Source organism: Branchiostoma lanceolatum, chromosome 12 (assembly GCF_035083965.1).
Source record: "Branchiostoma lanceolatum isolate klBraLanc5 chromosome 12, klBraLanc5.hap2, whole genome shotgun sequence".
NCBI classification, from domain to species: domain Eukaryota; kingdom Metazoa; phylum Chordata; class Leptocardii; order Amphioxiformes; family Branchiostomatidae; genus Branchiostoma; species Branchiostoma lanceolatum.
The window spans coordinates 16987609-17009388 of NC_089733.1; the positions used below are offsets into that span (position 1 = coordinate 16987609).

At 43.0% G+C, this 21780-nt stretch overlaps 2 protein-coding genes across 2 annotated transcripts; both read left to right on the forward strand.

Annotated features, from left to right (window-relative positions):
* The first annotated feature begins 1421 nt into the window (after positions 1–1421).
* On the forward strand, positions 1422–15252 carry LOC136445804 (sodium-dependent phosphate transporter 1-like). Its single transcript, XM_066443945.1, has 11 exons — positions 1422–1712; positions 5647–6064; positions 7250–7390; positions 8319–8404; positions 8852–8948; positions 9527–9646; positions 10158–10601; positions 11105–11252; positions 11825–12010; positions 12459–12543; positions 13128–15252. The coding sequence occupies exons 2-11, from the start codon at positions 5782–5784 to the stop codon at positions 13278–13280; spliced, it is 1743 nt and encodes a 580-aa protein (XP_066300042.1). The 5' UTR covers positions 1422–1712; positions 5647–5781; the 3' UTR covers positions 13281–15252.
* A 3298-nt stretch (positions 15253–18550) lies between these two features.
* On the forward strand, positions 18551–20832 carry LOC136445805 (paternally-expressed gene 3 protein-like). The gene is made up of 2 exons (XM_066443946.1): positions 18551–18626; positions 18857–20832. Exons 1-2 carry the CDS (start codon positions 18551–18553, stop codon positions 20830–20832), a joined length of 2052 nt encoding a protein of 683 aa, XP_066300043.1.
* The last annotated feature ends 948 nt before the right edge of the window (positions 20833–21780 follow it).

Below are 21780 nucleotides of genomic sequence, written 5' to 3' on the forward strand. Positions count from 1 at the left end.
TCTCGCAAGATGTCGCTGGGAAGTGGTTGTGTTACTTGACGGGACGGATCAAAATTTCAACCTAAATCCTTACCCCTGTATGTGCATAGAACATATCACAAGGATCACAAAACATCACCATAGCATCATCCGTTCATAACTTTGATATATTTTTTCTGTGCAATTTCTGTAGAGAAATCACCTACTTTTAGTGTGCTAAGAGGTCCCATCCTTTCAGTCTTGTATCTTGTGTACGCGTTTATATGTGGTTTAGTCGTATTTAAGTCGTAAACGTCTCACTGTCATTTGTGAAAGTTTGCATTAAATTTCACTCACTCACTCACTCACTCACTCACTCACTCACTCACTCACTCACTCACTCACTCACTCACTCACTCACTCACTCACTCACTCACTCACTCGTTGTTCGGCCATTTGTAACTGGGGCTTTATCTAGAGTTTTAGTGCCTGTCAAGAAATATTGTATGTTCTTTGCGTGATAAGTATGGAAACCTTAAAATACGTCAGTGTTAAATGGTTGGGATTTCATATTGTTGCATATGTAACTAAGGTTCAGGCTAACATATTGCGTGAATTATGCGAATCAGGAAAGCACCAATCGTCAACTTGCCATGGTAATTTTTTATAAGTATAACGTTAACTACGCTTGTTTGAGCGCATTATATACTGACCATGTCTCAAACGAAAAAGCTACACAGGCTCTGTATATAGTCTCTACCAGACTGACTACGCCGGCTATAGCATAGGGAGAATAATTGCCAGGGGAGTTTGGTCACCAGAGGGTTTCAAATATTAATCTTCCCGTGGACTGACTCTCCTGGGCAATTAGTGAACTTTTTTGCCGAATTCTACGATCCGTACGCCCGTAGGAAGGGAGGCTAGACTGTACATTCCACCAAGCAACTAAAGCCTTTATGCAAATACCGTTAAATAAAAGGGGAAATGCTTGCGGTGATTTTTTTTTAAATGTTTGTGCGTTTGTGGTCACGCGCGTTGACCACCTCACCGCGAACATTTCTAATTTTACGGGAGCAAGGTACAGTCTTTGATCGGTTCAAAGTCCGGTCACTGGCACTATGTACCAGGACAATGAACAACACGTGCACATTGACTCACCTCGCGAGGGGGTGTACAAGTCGAGAAATAGAAAATAAACTCTTTTATCTACAATTCATGAAAACATCATACCAGCAAAATCTTGAAGAAAAACTTTACTTTGAAAGTACAGCGTTGATTTAGCTTGATGCACAATAATGTGCCTGTATAAGATACTGTGTTAATGGTTACCCCTTAAGAATGACTTAATGGACTTATCCATAAACCGGCTACATGCGGCGCCCGGGTTAATAATTGTGGTACACGTGCATAGTATGTTATCTATTCAAACAGTCCCGTCAAGCGCTAAAACGAACAAAAATTGTCTCCCAAAACACGAAAATGATAAAGAACTCATCTCTATTACAGAGAAAGCTACAATACGTTTAAACGTCGCTGTCGGACTGCCAAAGACCGTAGCGTAAAATCGGCCGTGCCGCTCGGGCCTGAAGCGCCATGCGCCCCACCACGATGTGTCCACGTGCACACAGTGTGAGGCCCTTATATCAACCTGACGAGCAATCCTGCGTTGCTGAGTACCGGACAGGGGTTGTGAAGTATTCTCGGTTCCGCTGTACTCAGCACATACGTCTGTGTTTCCCTCTACAAGCCGCAAGGTAAGAAGCTACTCTTTTTATACACGTACGATTGCACAAACCTTTAATATGGCACCGGCAGTGACATATGGCATGTACCGTTATAAGGATTAGACGCGTACGGTGCCGGCAGGGGCCAAACATTCTTTCGCAGAGTTAACGTTGTCTAGTTTCAACAAGAAGACATTTTCTAAATCTTTCAGTCCTTTTTGTGACGCTAAGTCAGTTCATGCTGTATTTTTTCGCTGAAGTCCCCACTGGAGATCGTAGTGTTACCATCGCTGTTACATGTTACTTCTGTCTATGACACTAGTCGGTACTGTACTATGTTTATGTGTGTGTGTGTTGAATTTGGCGGCATTGCTATACATCCTATTTTAGCACATGGTGGCTTCATAACATTGTACAGAACTAGCGATATTTCACCCATTTCCTTATGAGAAAAAGGGAAATAGCATTTGTTCACGAGTCGCACAGATGTAGGTCATATAGCTATGTTTTATCTAGTGGCGCCAAATCATGGACAAACAAAGGAAAAATGCGAACGCGACGTAACGTTACAACTTCGGATCGACGTATCTTTTATACAATACCAGGTGTACGTTTCTTCATTTTATACCAAGAAGATGGTTAGATACCTTCTAAAACGTTTTGCTGGCATTTACAAAGATACGGGAAAAATCAATGACCTCACAGTGACCCCTAAAGGAGAGCCATGATTGGTTGACTGGGAGGTGTGGTAAGGGGAGTGCGTTGATGACGCAAAACGAGATGCAATTTTCTTCATTTTCCCAAGGAGGTTTGATTTTCCTTTGCACTTAGAAAATGGTTTAGATAAGTACGAGGTGTAATGTTCTTCATTTTATACCGAGAAGATGGTTAAATACCTTCTAAAACGTTTTGCCGACATAGGTCATTGACATAGATACGGGAAAAATCAATGACCTCACGCTGACCCCTAAAGAAGATCCATGATTGGTAAACTGGGAGGTGTGGCGAGGGGCGAGCGTTCATGGCGCAAAACGAAGTGCACTTTTCTTCAATTTCCTTTTGATGGTTAGATGCCTTCTAAAGCGTTCTGCCGACATGGGTCATTGACATAGATATGGCAAAAGCCATGACCCCACGGTGACCCTTAAAGGAGAGCCATGATTGGTCAACTGGAAGGTGTAGCGAGGGTAGTGCGTTGATGACGCAAAACGAGGTGTCATTTTCTTCATTTTCCTTTTCACGCAGAAAAATGGTTTAAGTGAATACCTTCTAGAATATTTTGCCGACATAGGTCATTGACATAGATACGGCAAAAGCCATGACCTCACGGTGACCCCTAAAGAAGAGCCACGATTGGTCAACTGGGAGGTGTGGTAAGGGGCGTGCGTTCATGACATAATACGCATGTAGGGCTCGAAATGAGCATTTTTTTCCTTATTCTTCCAATATGTGATTCTCGTTACTAAGATTGCATTTTTGTAGCCTGCAAAATTGCACGTCACTTATTTTCCTGCCATCCCAATTCTTCAAGTTTTTCTCTTGATATATTAGTTTATAGCCTTGCTTATATTATACCACTCTGGCTTTTTTAATTTGTATTAAATTATTCTGCGTGGGGACTTAATGTATAGAACATGCATTAAATCGTTCTGCGTGAATGCTTAGCATCTAGATTAAGTAAATAGATTGTTCAGATCAAAGGTCTTTTTTATGTCCTTTGTTTGACGTTGCACATTTTAAAATTTTTATTGTTGCCAGCTTGGAGTCTTTTGTAAGTGTTTACCTTTTAAAGATTAACACGTGCATGATTTTTTGTTTTACTGACGCACACCCAACCAACCACGCCATATCTCCTTTTATCTGTATCTGTATCTGTATACAGTACTGTTAATGCATTTAAGTTCGCGTGGTTTTCATTTCGCGCTAATGCGAAAATGGAGTGTTTGCGGTGGTTTTAAGTTCGCGGCAGCGCTATAGTCACATACCGATACAGCATTGGACAAAAATGTTTGATGTGGCTTTAACTTAAACCACCGCGAACATTTCTGCATTTACAGTATAACCCGTGTATATCCCGTACATAGATATACACGTCCTCGGTGTATATCCCTTAGCTTGACATATTTGGCGTTACGTCAGTTGTTACACCGAGTCAGCAGTTTCCCTGTGTTTGTTTTTGAAACAAGCCGTCAGGTACATCGTGACCTTTTCTTATCAGTCGTTAAGGTTGGAGAGCTGAGGACAGACATGGCCCCACCAACCGCAAACAACCCGAGCACGTTTACTTGTCGTTGGCCTTCGCGTTTAGATTACCAATGTTTGATATCCCAAAGTGCAACGAGTCAAATGAAGTCATGTTACGTCTTCTCTAAAATCTGTTGGTGGCGCCGTGTTGTCGAAATAGTTAGAGTGTTTGGCCCAGAACCCAGAGGTCCCGGATTCTAATCTTCTGACATGCCACCGATGTTGTGCCCTTGGGAAAGGCACTTTACATGGCTTTTCTCACTCCACCCAGGTGTAAAAATGGGTTCGGTTGGGGAGGTAAAAGGCGGTGGAAGGAGAGGGATGGGCGCCGTCCTCCAATACCGTTCCCTAGACACAGTACATAACAACCCACTGCCACTACGGCTCAAAAAGGCTATGGGACTACCTTTACCTTTTAAAAATCTATTGGTGTAGTTTTCCGCATTTGCCGGCTCATCTTCTACCGTGTGCTTTATCCTTAATCCAAAAGAAACAAGAAAGTATCTTTTCCGTGACCACCCCCCTTCCCCTTTTCCCTGTCAACTCCAGCCATCCCCCCCACCCCCACGAGGGAGACACGGCGTGTCCTCAGATAACCCCGGAATTGGAGACTTGCCAAGTTCAACATCACGAGAACCCCACGCTCGTGTCAAAGATCAATCCCTACGTCTTACATTATCACAGCAGTGACAACGAGATAAACGGGAAGTTCCGCTGCAGTGCCATAACAAGCCGCTAGGGGCCCCCTATCATTTCGCGGTCTCATCAAGACCAACCCACGACCTATCAAATATCAATACAATCCACTCATGCATTCTCGAGTTATGCTGCTAATCCACACACATACATAAATACATACAAACATACATCAAGGCCAACGCTACCGAAAACATAACCTTCATGGCGAAGGTAATTAGGTCAACTAGATAGATAACAGTATTTCTTTAATTGCTCCACCAGCTTTTATAGGTTACGTATACATTGATTGTAACCTTGTCAATCGTCACAAAGGCTTCTCTCAGCGAAGCATTACTTTGTAATGTTTCTCTAGCATTATTCATAAACGAGACCTTTGTGCAGTGTTCTTGAATTTATAGACATTGTTTGGTCTTCTTTTGCGTTAGACTGTACAATGCACCAGAAATTGAGTATACAATGTTCTGTGTTAGTCTATCAGTCTGACTGCGCCAGGATTGTTCTTGGTCACGCACACAGTATGCCTTGATCGGTTGAGCACGTGCACTGTGCAATTTGATGCCCTTGTGGGTCTCGTGTGGGAACTTATCGCCTTTACGAGTTGCTTGCGGAACTCTCGTGAAGCGGAAAAGGCACTTTACACGACTTTCCTCACTCCACCCAGGTGTAAATGAGTACCTACCTTCGGTTAGGGACGTCCCTTCGGATAGGACGTTAAATGGAGGTCCCGTGTTTGAGGAGAGACCCACCTCGAGCACGTTAAAGAACCCACCGCACTTATCGAAAAGAGTAGGGGTCCTTCCCGCTGTGAGTGGTTCAAAACCTACAGTCCTATGGCCGCACATGGGTTCACCCTTACTAGTGATAGCCTCCGGCTAGTTGGGCAACCCTGGCATATACATGTTGAACCAATAAATAAATAAATAAATTCTCGTCCTTACTTCACGTCAGTACTCTTTCAAATAGAGAATTTATAAAAAATATTTTTGTTATGATGTATCTAATTCCTTCTTTTCGTCTACAGAAACGTGTGAAGACCACTAAGTAGAAGACACCCGCACACTCCACGCTACATGGTGACCAATCCGTGTGAAAAAGGGAGCTAGATCACCTTTATAGACTTTGACTTTAGGATTTTACTTCAACAAAGATCTGAAAGATGGAGGATCTACTGTGGGCAGTGATTGTTGGATTCATCATCGCGTTTGTCCTCGCCTTTGCCGTCGGGGCGAACGACGTCGCCAACTCCATTGGAACGGCTGTCGGCGCCAAGGTCCTGACCCTGCGGCAGGCCTGCGTTCTTGCCAGTGTTTTCGAGCTGCTGGGAGCGATTCTCGTCGGTGCCAAGGTGTCGGACACCATACGAAAGGGCATCGTGGATGTCAGCGTGTTCAACGGCACCGAGGAGAAACTCATGTTCGGAAATGTGGCGGCTTTGTCAGGTAAGGTTATCATCTGTCTAGTTCAGACCCTTGTAGTGCCCAGTGTATTAGCAGGGTGTTTTTTTAACAGGGAGGGGTTGCTAGCCCTTCCCCTTTTACGTGTTCGAGGTACCCCATCGAACACGGGGCATCCTCCATTTTACGTCCCTTCCGAATGACTGGTGTCAGTGAGTTCTGAACTATTTTGTTGTCTAAGAACCCAATGTCGATTTCTCCTTGTCAAAATGTACAGATGTACCAACAAATCTATTCATCCCTCGTTGAAGTATCCTGTTTCGAAGTTTTCAATGCGCTTGCAGTAGCAACAAAAGTTACTTCAACCTGGTCCCGTCCCTGGTGCTGAACTTACATTCACACTGATTATCCTCCTACTGACTCCACACTGGCCCCGTCCCTGGTGCTGAACTTACATTCACACTGATTATCCTCCTACTGACTCCACACTGGCCCCGTCCCTGGTGCTGAACTTACATTCACACTGATTATCCTCCTACTGACTTCACACTGGTCCTGTCCCTGGTGCTGAACTTACATTCACACTGATTATCCTCCTACTAACTTCACACTGGTCCTGTCCCTGGTGATGAACCTACATTCCCGCTGATTATCCTCCTACTGACTTCGCACTGGCCCTCTCCCTGGTGCTGAACGTACATTCCGACTGATTATCCTCCTGCTGACTTCACACTAGCCCCGTCCCTGGTGCTGAACTTACATTCACACTGATTATCCTCCTACTGACTCCACACTGGCCCCGTCCCTGGTGCTGAACTTACATTCACACTGATTATCCTCCTACTGACTTCACACTGGTCCTGTCCCTGGTGCTGAACTTACATTCACACTGATTATCCTCCTACTAACTTCACACTGGTCCTGTCCCTGGTGATGAACCTACATTCCCGCTGATTATCCTCCTACTGACTTCGCACTGGCCCTCTCCCTGGTGCTGAACGTACATTCCGACTGATTATCCTCCTGCTGACTTCACACTAGCCCCGTCCCTGGTGCTGAACTTACATTCACACTGATTATCCTCCTACTGACTTCACACTGGCCCTGTCCCTGGTGCTGAACTTATATTCACACTGATTATCCTCCTACTGACTTCACACTGACCCTGTCCCTGGTGCTGAACGTACATTCACACTGACTGTCCTAGTGCTAATTTTCCATGATTCTCAGGCAGCGGCGTCTGGTTGTTAGTGGCCACCTTCGCGCGGTTGCCGGTGTCCACGACCCACAGCATTGTCGGCGCCACCGTCGGCTACACTCTCGTGGCAGCGGGACCAAAAGGCATTAACTGGCCACAGATCGGACTTATTGGTAAGTCTCAGGCGACATTAGACAGCACACTACACATTTTGATGTTGTTGTTTTTCTAAATTTACCATTAGTTATTATTATTAGAGTTAGTTTTGCTCCTTTTTTCTTTCTGAGCACCACCACCGTCACCGGCCGCGTGCACCTCTATTATCACTCCTGGACGTGATACCTTCAATGTGTTTTGCCAAGTATTGTGTCTAAGATAAAGTATAAGATAAGATTAGTCTATCAAAACTAAAAGTTTCACCAATGTTTTTACTAGACGCATTCCTGTGAAGGCAGCTAGTGTGTCCACCCATTTGTTGGTGTGCGTTTTGCAGATTTGGACCACGATATTCAACTTAATTTGCACAATCCTGTGAATAGTATTATAAGATTGGTAGGATACAAATAAACAAGAGCTTGATGCACAACCTAAACTGCTAAAATTTATCTGACCCTTACCTCTCCCCTCATGACCTCAATGAAAAGCGGCCTGCATGCCAATTTGAGCTCCTCATTAATAAACAAAGGTCCACATTTGGGCATGTCTATTGACTAGAATATTATAGGAAGACAGGAATAGATCACGACATCCTTTTTTAAGACGATCAGGTAAACGTGTCTTACTTTCACACCATTTTACAAAATTATCCTAGTATTAGGGTTGGGTTGACAGGATCATGAGGTGTTTTCACAACCCTTATCAAAAGAACGACCTGTCAACAATGCCAAAATATTCTTATTGACAGGAACATCATGTCATCAGTGCCAAAAATATTCTCATCAACAAAAACATTCTGTCAATTTTGCCAAAAATATTCTTATCGACAGGAACAGCCTGTCAATGTACAAAAACATGACAGGCTGTTCCGGTCAATACAAAATGTTGATAATTTGACGATTATAGTGTAGTTCACAGGTAAACCGTTTTTGTTTTGATCCCCAGTTGGTTCCTGGGTGATCTCTCCCCTCTTATCTGGACTCATCACTTCAGCATTCTTCAAGTTTGTGGAGTTCTTCATCTTAAGAAAGGTCAGTAACGTTAAACACAGGCACACAGACAGACAGAAAAGCCAAAAAGCACTTTCACAACTCAACTGTACATATTCTTGTCCGACCATGCTTTATACATGACCTTCATCCGTCAGTTTGCATAATACTGTGCACACACACAATCACATACACACATACACATGCACACACAGAAACAGACACAGACACAGGAACATACACAGGCTTACACACACACACACTCACACACATATACACACACACACACACACACACACACTCACACACATATACACACACACACAATCACACACACACAGACACAGATGCACACACGCACACACACACACAGACACGCAGAGACACACACACACACATGCACACACACACACACACACACACATACTAAAATACTTTACGGTGAGGTGATAAGTTATAGAATTAACATTGTTGTTACCTTAAATGCAGGACCAAGCAGCCGAACTTGGGTTGAAGTTGCTGCCAGGATTTTATGTATTCACCATGATTATCAACCTGTTCTCTATATTCTACACAGGAGCACCATGTAAGTATGGATAGTCAGATGTCCAATTTGATATTTTCCGATGTCAGCATATTTAGAAATTTTCCACAAAAATCACACAGCTTACGTTACAAAAATTATATTATGAATGACAATTTATACTCGTATGGAGACATTCAATTGGATCAAAAACAAAATAAGATAAATGTTGTGCCTTTGATATAATTATTTGTGACTTGGGCTCATGTATTGACAGACTTGTGATCAAACTAGGGCCTACCATCAGTTTGGTATGACCCTTAACCTGTGATGGTTCATGTTGTCCCTATGTGCAGTGTTGGAGTTGGGTATGACCCCTAACCTGTGCTGTTTTATGTTGTCCCTATGTGCAGTGTTGGGGTTTGGTATGACCCCTAACCTGTGCTGTTTCATGTTGTCCCTATGTGCGGTGTTGGGGTTTGGTATGACCCCTAACCTGTGATGGTTCATGTTGTCCCTATGTGCAGTGTTGGGGTTTGGTATGACCCCTAACCTGTGATGGTTCATGTTGTCCCTATGTGCAGTGTTGGGGTTTGGTATGACCCCTAACCTGTGATGGTTCATGTTGTCCCTATGTGCAGTGTTGGGATTTGACAAGATCCCCCTGTACGGAGTGTTCATCCTGAGCTTCGGGGGAGGGCTGCTGACCGGGCTCATGGTCTGGCTGTTCTTCGTGCCCTGGATGAGGAGAAAAATCCAAGGTGAAAATAAAAATCTTCTTTTTCATTTATCATGATAGATTTTAACATCACACAAATTTCTTGAAGATCTGTTGAAATATTAGAGGAACTGGATGTCTATGGCCTTCTGACAACATCTTTACAAAAAAAAAAACAATAGACCGTAGCTATAGCTTTTTAATGCATTGGTTGGACATTTAAACATTTAAATGCTGGGCTGGCAGTTGAATCCTGAGCAGTACATCTCAGTTGGGGCTGCACCCATCTTTCAGAAGGGACATAGAATGAGGGTCCCATGTTCGAGCAGGTGTCTTGAGCACATTACTAAGGGAAAAGGCTAGCAAACCCTTCACTGTCAAAATGTACCCAGTATCTAGAACAGCAAGGAAACTTGCTGCTAGGCACTACAAGGGTCTGAGTGGACGGACATCCGATCATGATTTCATGCTATTAAACATTACCAGAATCCGTCAGATTGTATTTCCAGAAACTGTCCTTTTGAGACGAGTAATGAATTGAAATTGCTTTTCAGAAATTCACGAGGCCAAGCTATCCGTGGTGCCCTCACAGTGCATGTGGCGACAGTCGGTCGAACACCTTTCCAAGCTACCCAACACCACGTTAGCAAACTGTGCCAAGTACGAAGTTAAAGAAGGCGAGGCCCACTGTAACATGGCTTATGTAGAAACAGAGGGCGAAGAGAACCGTAGAAACTCTCCACAGTCTAACGGTGTGATAATGATCGTCTCCCAGAATAGCTCGATCGGTCCAACTGATACCAGCACCTGTACAAATAGCACATCTACAGCCATCGGACATACAACATGTAATGGAGATACTGTAGCAAGCACTGTTTCCAGGGAAGATACAAACAACGGCAGCTTGCCGGTAAAAGATGCGGAGAAACAGGAAAACCACGAGGATCGGAACGCACAAGTCAAGCCAAGTCTTCTTTGTTGCACAAAAATTGCATCAGGTATGGCAAATAACATGGATTATTCACAACTATGAACTATTTATACTAGTGTAGTAATCTGTCATCATTACTCAATACATAAGATAATGGAATAGTACGTTTCACATTTTGACACGGCTTCTCTTTTAGATATACATTATATATATAGACACATATAGAGTCAGGGCATGATAGAAGTACATTGACTATTTCTCTGCTTGTTTCTTATATGTATGTATGAGAGGAATGAAATTGAATCTTTACTACTGGATTAATACATTTGTAATCTCAGAAGTTTCAAGCACCCATCCGGCAGCTTTTTTTCAATGAGGAGAAATGAAGAAAAAAAATTGCTGCCGCACGGGCGCTTGAAATGTATTTATCCAGTAGTTAAGATTCAATTTTAATCCTCTTTTCCTGACCCGGATGACCAATATTCACAAACGTACATGTATGCATGTTTTATGTTTTCTTACATGTGATCATTAATCTTTTTCTTTCTTCATTATAACACAAATGTGCAGACAGCAAAGGGGAAGACCACGAGGGTGTGAACACGCATGCGCACATCAAAGAGGTGCAGGACACGCCGGAGGTGGGGAAGCTGTTCCAGTTCCTCCAGGTGTTATCGGCAGGGTTCGGGGCCTTCGCGCACGGAGGCAACGATGTCAGGTATTGTTACATGTTCATGTAATCACTATGCAAGAGAAATACACCTAGGGGGCCTTGGACCCTATGACGTCACTCCTCCCAGCTCCTCAGCTAGGCTATCAGAATAAACATGTGGAGTCACACATCTACAGTCGCAATCCTTCCTGAATCTGACGTCTAAAGTATTAAAGCATCCATAGACCACAGAGCACAACAGGTATGAGCTTGTACAGTTTCAGAGTGATTCTCTCTCTTTGTACACTTAAACCAATGGCAGAGTCAATCAAGATGGCATCCCATAGATAGAAATAGCGGCACTCAGGGAGGATGTATGGCAATACTGCATTGTGTGTATTGGAACTGACGGACCACCCCACACCCACACCCACATACACACCCACACCAACGCACACATTCTTGCACACATAAACACATACAGTCACACAGTCAGTGACCATGACACACACACATACACATAAATGCGTAAATACAGTCACACACACACACACACACACACACACACACACACACACACACACATATACATACATACCCACAGTCACACACTGATTGATATGCCTCGTTACCTGCAGTAATGCCATCGGCCCCGTGGTGGCGCTGTGGCTGGTTTACCAGGAGGGCAGCGTTGCCCAGAAGTCGGCCACGCCCATCTGGATCCTGTTTTACGGGGGTGCGGGCATGATCATCGGCCTGTGGGTGCTGGGACGCAGGGTCATTAAAACTGTGGGAGAGGACCTGACCCCTATCACCCCTTCAAGGTGAGTGGTATACTCCAGTTTATACATGTAGTACTGAGACGTCTGATTGACCTGTTTCTTTTGTGTTTTTTAAGATCAATTTTATCATTTATTTTTTCTTATCGTAATCATATGGGCAGCTAAAATAAGATATATATGTTTTGTATTTCACTAATAAAATTGTACTCATAACTCCAGTTGGCCTTTTAAATGGTATCTTTGAGGATTTTTAAGATATAATAAACAGACTTTTCATTGACGTCAAGTAGATCCCCTAGCGACCAGGATAGCTTGTAAGTGAACTTATCAAAACAAAGCAGCAGCATATATGCATGGTCAGACACGTACGCTGTAACGCTGTATCCAACATGGAGCAAATGACGTTAATTGAAAAGCCAGGGTGTATACAGAAGGACATTGGCAAACGGATATTTTCAAAATCAGTTAAATGTCTGTTTTACCTTTACAGTGGCTTCACGATCGAGATCGGAGCGGCCACTACTGTCCTTATCGCGTCCAACATCGGCATTCCTATCAGCACAACCCACTGCAAGGTACGGGTTTGTTATTAAGCAAATTTGATTCACTCTAAGACTTGCTACTGTATGTAAGTATGTTTGTGGTGGTTATATTTTAGTGTCTCCACCCCACACTACGAGTATGTGTTCCCAATGTATAAAGACTGTACGACAGAATTTTGTGTCTGTCTGTCTGTCTGCCTGTCTGTGTGTGTGTTTTCTGTGTTTCCAGATTTTTGCAGTCAGCATAACTCAAGAACCTCTAAATGGATTACGATGACATTTGGTATGTGGGTATGTGTTGGGAAGACAAAGGTTGATTTTTGGCCCCCAGTTAGGACCTGGACTACAGACACACACCAAAACAAACAAAAAAACAAATAGGTCGAAAACAATACCTCCATTTTCATGGAGGTAAAAAACGTTCAATTGTGTTCTTGTTTACAATGTGCGTATATTCCATACTTGGGAAAAAATTGGACCTTGGCTAACTACAGACACACACCAATACAAACATACAAACAAACAAACAAACAGACTTAAAAGCAATACCTCAATTTTCATGGAGGTAAAGAAACATTCATTTGTGTTTTGTTTACAATGTGCATTTATGCTTGCAGGTCGGTTCCATCGTTTTCGTCGGGTGGCTGAGATCTCGAACGTCGGTCGACTGGAAGCTGTTCCGCAACATCGTGTTCGCCTGGGTCGTCACTCTGCCTGTCGCGGGCGGCATTTCCGCCGCCGTCATGGCTCTGCTGCAACTCGCGCTGTGATACTTGCCGATAAGTCTCTATCTGACTGACAACGCTTGCTTATGCTTCGGTCCCATTTCCAACCCGGGGCCCGGTCGGGCAGCTCGTGGGAACGAAAAATATGATATAAAAGACAACAAAAGGCACAAAACGTAAAAAATTACTTCCAACCATAAATTGTGTATTTACTTGATATGCAATTTCTATTTTTCGTTTTCGCAAACAGCCCGGCCGGACCCCGGATTGGAAATGGGACCGAAGCATAACCGGGGAGATAGATTTGCCAGGGGAGTTTGGTTAACCTTATACCGTGAACTCTTGGCCAATTGTTCCCTTTTTTGCCGAATTTTTCGGTCCCTTACCCCTTACTTCTCAGTGATGCTAGTTTAACATAGATCTACTAACATAATTCCACCAGGGTACATAATTCCGCCACCCTGAAAAGATACGTCTAAACAGATCTCCAACCCAACGTCCCCCAGAATAATGCACTCCTGTATATCTAAACTGTGTATACCTGGGGGGTGCTGCACTAGAGATCTCTCAAACCCGCTGTTTTTCAAAGTGGCGGATTTATGTAACCCGGCGGATAAATGTTAATGGAGGTTAAATCCTGCCTACATCTTTCTTTGTTTAGGGTGTGGTCTCCATCTCTATAGCCCTTGGGCCACACAGGCCACTACAGCAGGGGGTTAGTCCATTGGTAGGCTGCTTAGGGTGCATCTCATTATATTGATGCTGACATTGGGTAAACCTGAGTATTTGGTGCTAAAACATATTTGAACATATGTGTATAATAAAGGCAGTCATGGTACTAGTATAACAGTCACATGATATTGTAACACTTCTGTGTGAGTGGATCAAGCCTAGCAGTCAGGTCTCACTCAGCTTGTACTTACTATCCAAACTGATGTGTCACGCCTAAAGGAGGGTTACCGGTTATGCAAAACAAACAGACAAACAAACAAAGCAACTACACTCCATCAATGTGTCTACAATTGTATATACACGCACAGATATGACATTGTATATATACCGAATTTGCCAATTTTTCAAAAGACAAAATAGTTTGTTTTAACCTTTGTTTATTCAAGAAAAAATACAGCAGATGTGTAGATTACAGTTTATTTGGTACAGTGCAAAGTACAATATACACGCACATACATGACATTGTTTATATACTAGTATACCGAATTTTCCAATGTCTAAAAAGAAAAAGATGGTTTGTTTTAACCTTTGTTTATCCAAGACAAAATATAACAGATATATAGATTACAGTTTATTTGGTACAGTGCAAAGTTGGTGCTAAGGAAACAAACTTTATATTTTCATCCTTGTTACTTTTTATTACATAATCAAGCTTTTGAAAATAATAGTATGATGATTCAACCAATGAATTTTTTATTACCTAATGACATGCTATATGTAGAAGAGGTACACTACAAAGGTATGTCTAGAATCGTTGATGAAGGTTAGACATCGAGGTAGTAAGATACGCCAAAATAAGTTACTCAAGCAACGGGATAAAATTTTGAAACAGCCAGACGTTTCAAACAGCATCCGCTATCTTTCATTAATGGCTAAAGAAAGATCTGGTAGAAATATGTTCTAGGAACCATCTGAAATTGTCTTCACTTCATTAACATATCTATTCAGAGTTTTGGTACAAAGCCTAGTTCTACCAGATCTTTCTTTAGTCACTGACGAAAGATAGCGGATGCTGTCTGAAACGTCTGACTGTTTAAACATTTTATCCAGTTGCTTTAGTAATTATTTTGTCGTATATCTAGACTCGTTATCATTATGGCGATTGTGATAAAAAGAAATTTTATATATGTGACATGTAAGTTGGGTTAAATCAACATGATTTGACATAAACTATGCGAAGTGGGGCATGATTTACATAGGTAATTAAACGCCTTGTTTAAGGATGTGTGTATACATGATAAGGACCTCCATAGATCATTATTTTAATTAAAAGAGTAAAAATGCACATGGCTGTCACGTGGTGTCTTTAATGCAATATGATTAAAAAAGGATGACTTTCAGTACAATGAGGGGACATAACCGGGGACTAGCACGTCGGAAAACAAAAGGGCAAGTCAAACGGTTAGCTGAGGTCCCGCTTGAGTGACGGTTGACATAATTACATGACAGTATGTAAATCATGATCTAATTTGCATGACAGTTTAGTAATAATAATAACTTTATTGCACAACAATTGTACAAGGTACAAAGTATGGCATTCACTGGTACATATATAACATTCTATTAGGCTAACCAATCTATCTAATACAATATTATGTGGTAGTCTATCTTATACAATATGACGAAGTAGTCTATCTTATACAATATGGTGAAGTAGTCTATCTTATACAATATGGTGTAGTAGTATGGGATGACAATGGAATTTTACAATCATTGGAGGAGTTTCTTACGTCTAGACATTCTTTGATATATTTCCCAATGTAGTGAAGGTTAGCATCATTAGTATGATAATTATAATGGTTCATTCATCGCAATCGGACACTGTACGGTACAGAGTGGCAGGGTTCAATAGTAGCCATGAATTGTTCTGCAATTTACATAGATTGTGCCTTAAAAACTATAGTTACGTATCTACATTGGTGCAAAGGGTAAATTAGTGAAGGTATGAGGTCGTGGAACTCTAGTCTTACAGTGTACCTGTCGTCACCCCCCTCATTTGCATGATTTGCAAAGACACCCAGACCGTCGCAACTTCTTGTCAGCAAAGACGCGGTAAGTTGTGGACAAGGCAACAGCAGACGTCTTGGTGATTCATCAAAAGGTATACGTAAGTCTGACTTCCGTCTTCTGTCTGTCGGTAAGTTAAAGGGACTTTTTTGGGATGAGATATGGGGTTTTTAATACTCTTTTCTGAATGAACGTGTTCCTGATTGTAAAGTTTCTTCTAGCGGCGGCTACGCCCGGACTTATTTCTGATTGTTGAGATATATATGCACTTATATTTACGTTTTTAAAGTGTGTTGTTTGCGTCTGAATGTACGTGTGTGTGCGTGCGTGTACGTGTTCGAGTATGTGTGTGTCTGTGTACGTACGTATGTACGTACGTGTATGTCACTGTCTTTTAGTGTTGTAAAAGTTTCAACACGTAGCACAATTCATTTACTCATTTCATGATGGTCTGTGGAAATGGCACATGGGTCCTGGTACAAGTGTTGCTTGTACAAGTACGTAAAGTTAAATGGTTAACAGGTATGGCTCGATTCTATTTTGCAAGTTTCACAACAGGTAAAATGGTAAAGCCGACATAAGTCATGTAACATAACATACATGTAACATAAGTCATTATACATAACCTTGACACGACTTTATTCAGGTCACCACTCCACTCCATCGCGAAACTATGACATCGCGAATATGTTTTTTTGTTTGTATTTTTTTCCTTTTGTCCAAGCACTGATACGGGGTACAGAAGTGTGTCGTACATGAGCGACCGTTTTCACCCAGTCTTCTAACTAGTTTATCGGTGTGAATGTGCGTGTAGGCCTGTCGCCGGTTTCAATGAACCTCCCGTTTTTGCGATATCATACTGTTTGCGACCAAGTCTTCAAATCTACTTTGTAGAGTATTACTGAACAAGAAGCATTTTGTAACATCACTTGAAGCGCCCCTGACAAGTCAAGTGCGCTGCACGGCTAAGCTACCTGTACAGGTTGGAACCTGCGACATTTGCGGACAAAACACACCTGGCGCGAAAGTTTGTTTACTAAATAATGTCCAGCGCAGGTGAAGTCACGCACGAGCGTATCTGCTGGACTTGGCCGCTAAAACACGGCTAGGCGCCAAGTTCATTTGGTGTCACGCATTGTATGTTGCACGTAGAAGTGAAACTCGATACCTCAAAGCAGCCTACAGGCCCCGACCTCATTTGAATACAGGAGAGCCCTGATAAACAAACTATTTGACCCTTTTTTTCTCTACTGTCACCCCAACAAGGGCCTTTTCGTGCTCATGCATTCAAATTAAAAAGCGGAGCTTCTCGACCTCATGTAGATCCTCACTAAAACTATCTACATACCAAAAATTATGACGATCCATCATCAATTTCTTGAGAAATTTTCTTTCTAAAGTCTAAGATAACCTGCAGTTACAAAAAACGATGCTAGGGTGCCCTGAACCATACCACTCCTTCTCTTCCCCATCTAACATCCAAAAATCAAGACCACAGCATGTCCATAACACGAGATATGTAAACCGGAAGTTCCGCTGTAGTACCTTAGAAAGCCGAAAGGGGGTCTATTATTGAACTTGACCTTTGTTTGCGAATCCTACCCACGTACCAAATATCATTAGGATCCATCCTCAGCTTCTCGAGTTATCCTGTACAGAGACAGACACACACACACAGACAGGCACAAGCACACACGCAGAGACACACGCACAGACACCCAAAGCATATTCTTCTCGGCGAAGAACAAGACAAAAACACACCTGCGTGGAAGGAATGCACCAAAGTGGCATGCCGTGTAGGTCACCATAGTTTACTGTTTACATGCTTGAACTTGTTATGCCAACAATAAGGGGCATATTATGCAGCTATTACATAATACCTACCAACAACGTACCTGGCACAGCGTATACTGTAAATGCAGAAATGTTCGCGGTTTTCGTGTTGAACTTTCAGCGTGAACTTAAAACCAGCGCGAACACTCCATTTTCTCCCTACCGCGAAATAAAAACCAAGCAAACTTGAATGCACTTACAGTATTCTCGAAAGCCTCGTTTTTTTCGGTGTCACTACACCGGAACAACACACAGCGAGGGAGCGGAAGGGGAAGAGCAGCGAATGCTGGTCTCCAATTCTGCCGAAAACGACCGCCCTCTGATCGTGTACACTCTCGGGACGTGACCAGCGTTTGCGAGGTCCTGCGCCAGCGTGCTTTCCAACCGGTGGCCGTAAAACCAAGACTCTGGTGTTTCCATTGTTACCCTCGCCAGAAGGTTCTTTTTTGGACAGAGTTGGCATGTTTGTCGGTATGTGATTCTGTAATAACGATAACTAAAGAATGCCGGGGTGGATTGTCGTAATATTTGGTATGCGGGTAGGTCTTGAGGAGTCCTTAGATTCTTTAAAAAGATTTTGGATCCCTAGCGACTCGACAGAGATGGCAGGAATCGTGTCATCTCAGCTCACCGCGCCGAGGATGAACCGATGTAGTAATGTGTTCTTGAATGTGCTGATGCTTTCTATTTTGCGTGTTATCCTCTCCATCTCTGTAGGTTGAGTCATAGTGTCCAAGAGGAAGATGGTTCATTGCAGGTCGGCTGTCTTGCTGTCACTCCTTCTGCTGGTCTGCCTGATCTCTTCCGCTGAGCCACAAGGTATGTAGAATCTACAGAAACATGTCACATAGTCCTTTGTCTTCAACACTGCTTTAACAATTGTTGATAACATGCTATGTTGTGTACAGTATTCAGAGCACCACTTTCAAATTATCAATTTCAAATTATAACAGAATCATCTCAATGAGAAACTAAATGAAGTCAAGATTAGGAATACCTACATACAGCAATACCCGTTTTCAACCAGGTTACATTTTCATATCTAACAGGAAATGAGGACTCCGACAATGCTGGACCGGTACAAAACTCCGACAATGCTGGACCGGTAGAGAGCTCCGACAGCGCTGGATTGGTAGAGAGCTCCGACAATGCTGGACCGGTACAAACCCCCGACAATACTGGATCGGTAGAAAGCTCTGACAATGCTGGACCGGCACAAAACCCCGACAATGCTGGATCGGAAGAGAGCTCCGACAATGCTGAATCGGTACAGAACCCCGACAATGCTGGACCGGAAGAGAGCTCCGACAATGCTGGACCGGTACAACCCCCCGACAATACTGGATCGGTAGAAAGCTCTGACAATGCTGGACCGGTACAAAACTCCGACAATGCTGGACCGGTACAAAACTCCGACAATGCTGGACCGGTACAAAACTCCGACAATACTGGACCGATAGAGATCTCCGACAATACTGGACCGATAGAGATCTCCGACAATACTGGACCGATAGAGATCTCCGACAATACTGGACCGATAGAGAGCTCCTACAATGCTGGACCGGTACAAACCCCCGACAATACTGGATCGGTAGAGAGCTCCTACAATGCTGAACCGGTAGAGAGCCCCGACAATGCTGAACCGATAGAGAGCCCCAACAATACTGGACCGATAGAGATCTCCGACAATGCTGAACCGATAGAGAACTCCGACAATACTAGACCGTTACAGAACTCCAGCAATACTGGACCGGTAGAGAGCTCCAACAATACTGAACCGGTACAGAGCTCCAACAGTGCTGGACCGGTACAGAGCTCCAACAGTGCTGGACCGGTACAGAACTTCGACAGTGCTGGACCGGTAGAGAGCTCCGACAATGCTGGACCGGTAGAGATCTCCGACAATGCTGGATCGGTAGAGAACCCCGACAATGCTAGACCGGTACATACCCCCGACAATACTGGATCGGTAGAGAGCCCCGACAATACTGAACCTGTACAAAACTCTGACAGTGCTGGATCGAGCACTGGATCCATCATTCTCTCAGAGGAACAGGTACAGAAACTGCAAGAGGAACAAGAAGACAAGATAAACGCGCTGAGAGAACCGAACTTCAATCCCATCCTTGTTGTCCAGATCCTGGAGAACGAGGAGGCCAGGCTGCTAGAGCAGGAGGAGAACTTCAAGACGTACCTGGAGCTCCGGGCGGCGCGGCAGATGAGGAAGAGGCAGATGGAGGAAATGGAGGAGCTGAAGCGAGCAGAGCTGCAGCAGCTCAAGCAAAATGAGCTGCAACAGTTGGCGCTGCAGCTGGAAATTCAAGATACCCAATTAGAGATCCAGAATGCCAACCAGGAGAGACAGATGAGACTCCTTAGACAGAGGATGATCGAGGACGAGACGGAGGCTGAGCAGGAGCGAATCAAGAGGGTGAAGGAGAGACAGCTCACACGTCTGCGAGAATTGCACGAAAAGGCTGACGATAGACGGGGAGAGATTGATGCACTGCGAGCCCAACGTAACCTGGAGCAGAGACCACAGACGAAGACAGAGCGAAGGATGGACATACTTAAGGAGATGGAGCTCTCACGACGTCTGCAAGACATGCAATTGCAAGAACACGCTAAAGAGAGACAGGAAGAGATTGATGCACTGCAAGCTCAACTTGACCAGGAGCAGACCAAGCGCGAATGGCGGGAAAAGGACCGTGAGGAGGATCTTCTGGACTCCGAGGAGGATGCAATGCTGGAGAAGGCTCGAGAAGACCAGCTCATGAGTGCAGAACACTTCTTGGTTGTCCAGGTACAGCACGGGAAGAAGTTGCTGCGGGAACAGAAGAAACTGACTGAGAAGGAGAAAGAAGATATGCTCAAGCAACACCCACTATCACTCCGCGAGCAGATCATGGAAGAGGAGCAGGAATACATCGATCTAGAGGAAGAGGCAAAGCAACGCAGGGCAAAGTTAGACGCCATCAAGAAGAAAAAGAAGCTAACTGAGCCGGAAAAAAAGGGTGCATACTAAAAAGATCTGGCATTTAGTAGAAATAATTTCTAAACATCTATGAGATTCTTTCACTTTTAGAAATATCTACAAAAAATGGTAGAAAATGGTCAACAATGGCAGAATGGTGATTGCCCCCATAAAAGTAGGCGCTAATCCGGCCCTTCTGTCTGCTTTTGTACATCTTTAGATTTCACTGCAGGACACTGCTTGGTCCTTTGTGGAAAGCATTCTTCCCTGTACTTCGTAAGGATGTGTGAATTGCTCGCTTCCCAGCCTTCTGACCTATTTATAAAGATGTTACAAAGAATGGTAAAAAATGGCAGAAAATGGTAAGAAATGGTAACAAATGGTGACTAATGGTAGAATGCTGTTACCATTATTTAGAAGCTATTGGAAATATCATATTCTATACCATGAATAATTCTATAGTTTAAGGAAACTTAAGAAATATTTCTAAAGTTAAAATCACATACAAAATATTTCAAAAGTATCAAATCTCTTGCACAAATAATTACAATTAATCAAAAATATTTCTAAATCATGACAATAACGACTTGGAATGGACTCTATGTGACATCTAAGTCAGATTATAGTTAACATAATTAGACATGGATTATGTAGATTGGTGCAAAGTTTGCACAGTTAATGAGACATCTTGTATAAGGCTATGTATATATCTTTGTATGATAGCGATAGAATAATTATTTTTACTGATATGTTAGGTAAATTCCCTCACTTTAGATACTTGGATAGTGAAGAGAAATTTATCATCCTTACAGCCTTCGATAAACCAACTCTAACTAATCATACAGCCTCCTAGTCCTATTCCTCTTCCAAGAAGCAAGAGGAAGTCGAAAGTACTATAGTATACTCGATGTTTATATAAACTTCTCAACATATAAAAGAAATAAGAACTTTATTGCAAGACAATTGTAACGGGTACAATGTATGGCAATTTGTAGATAC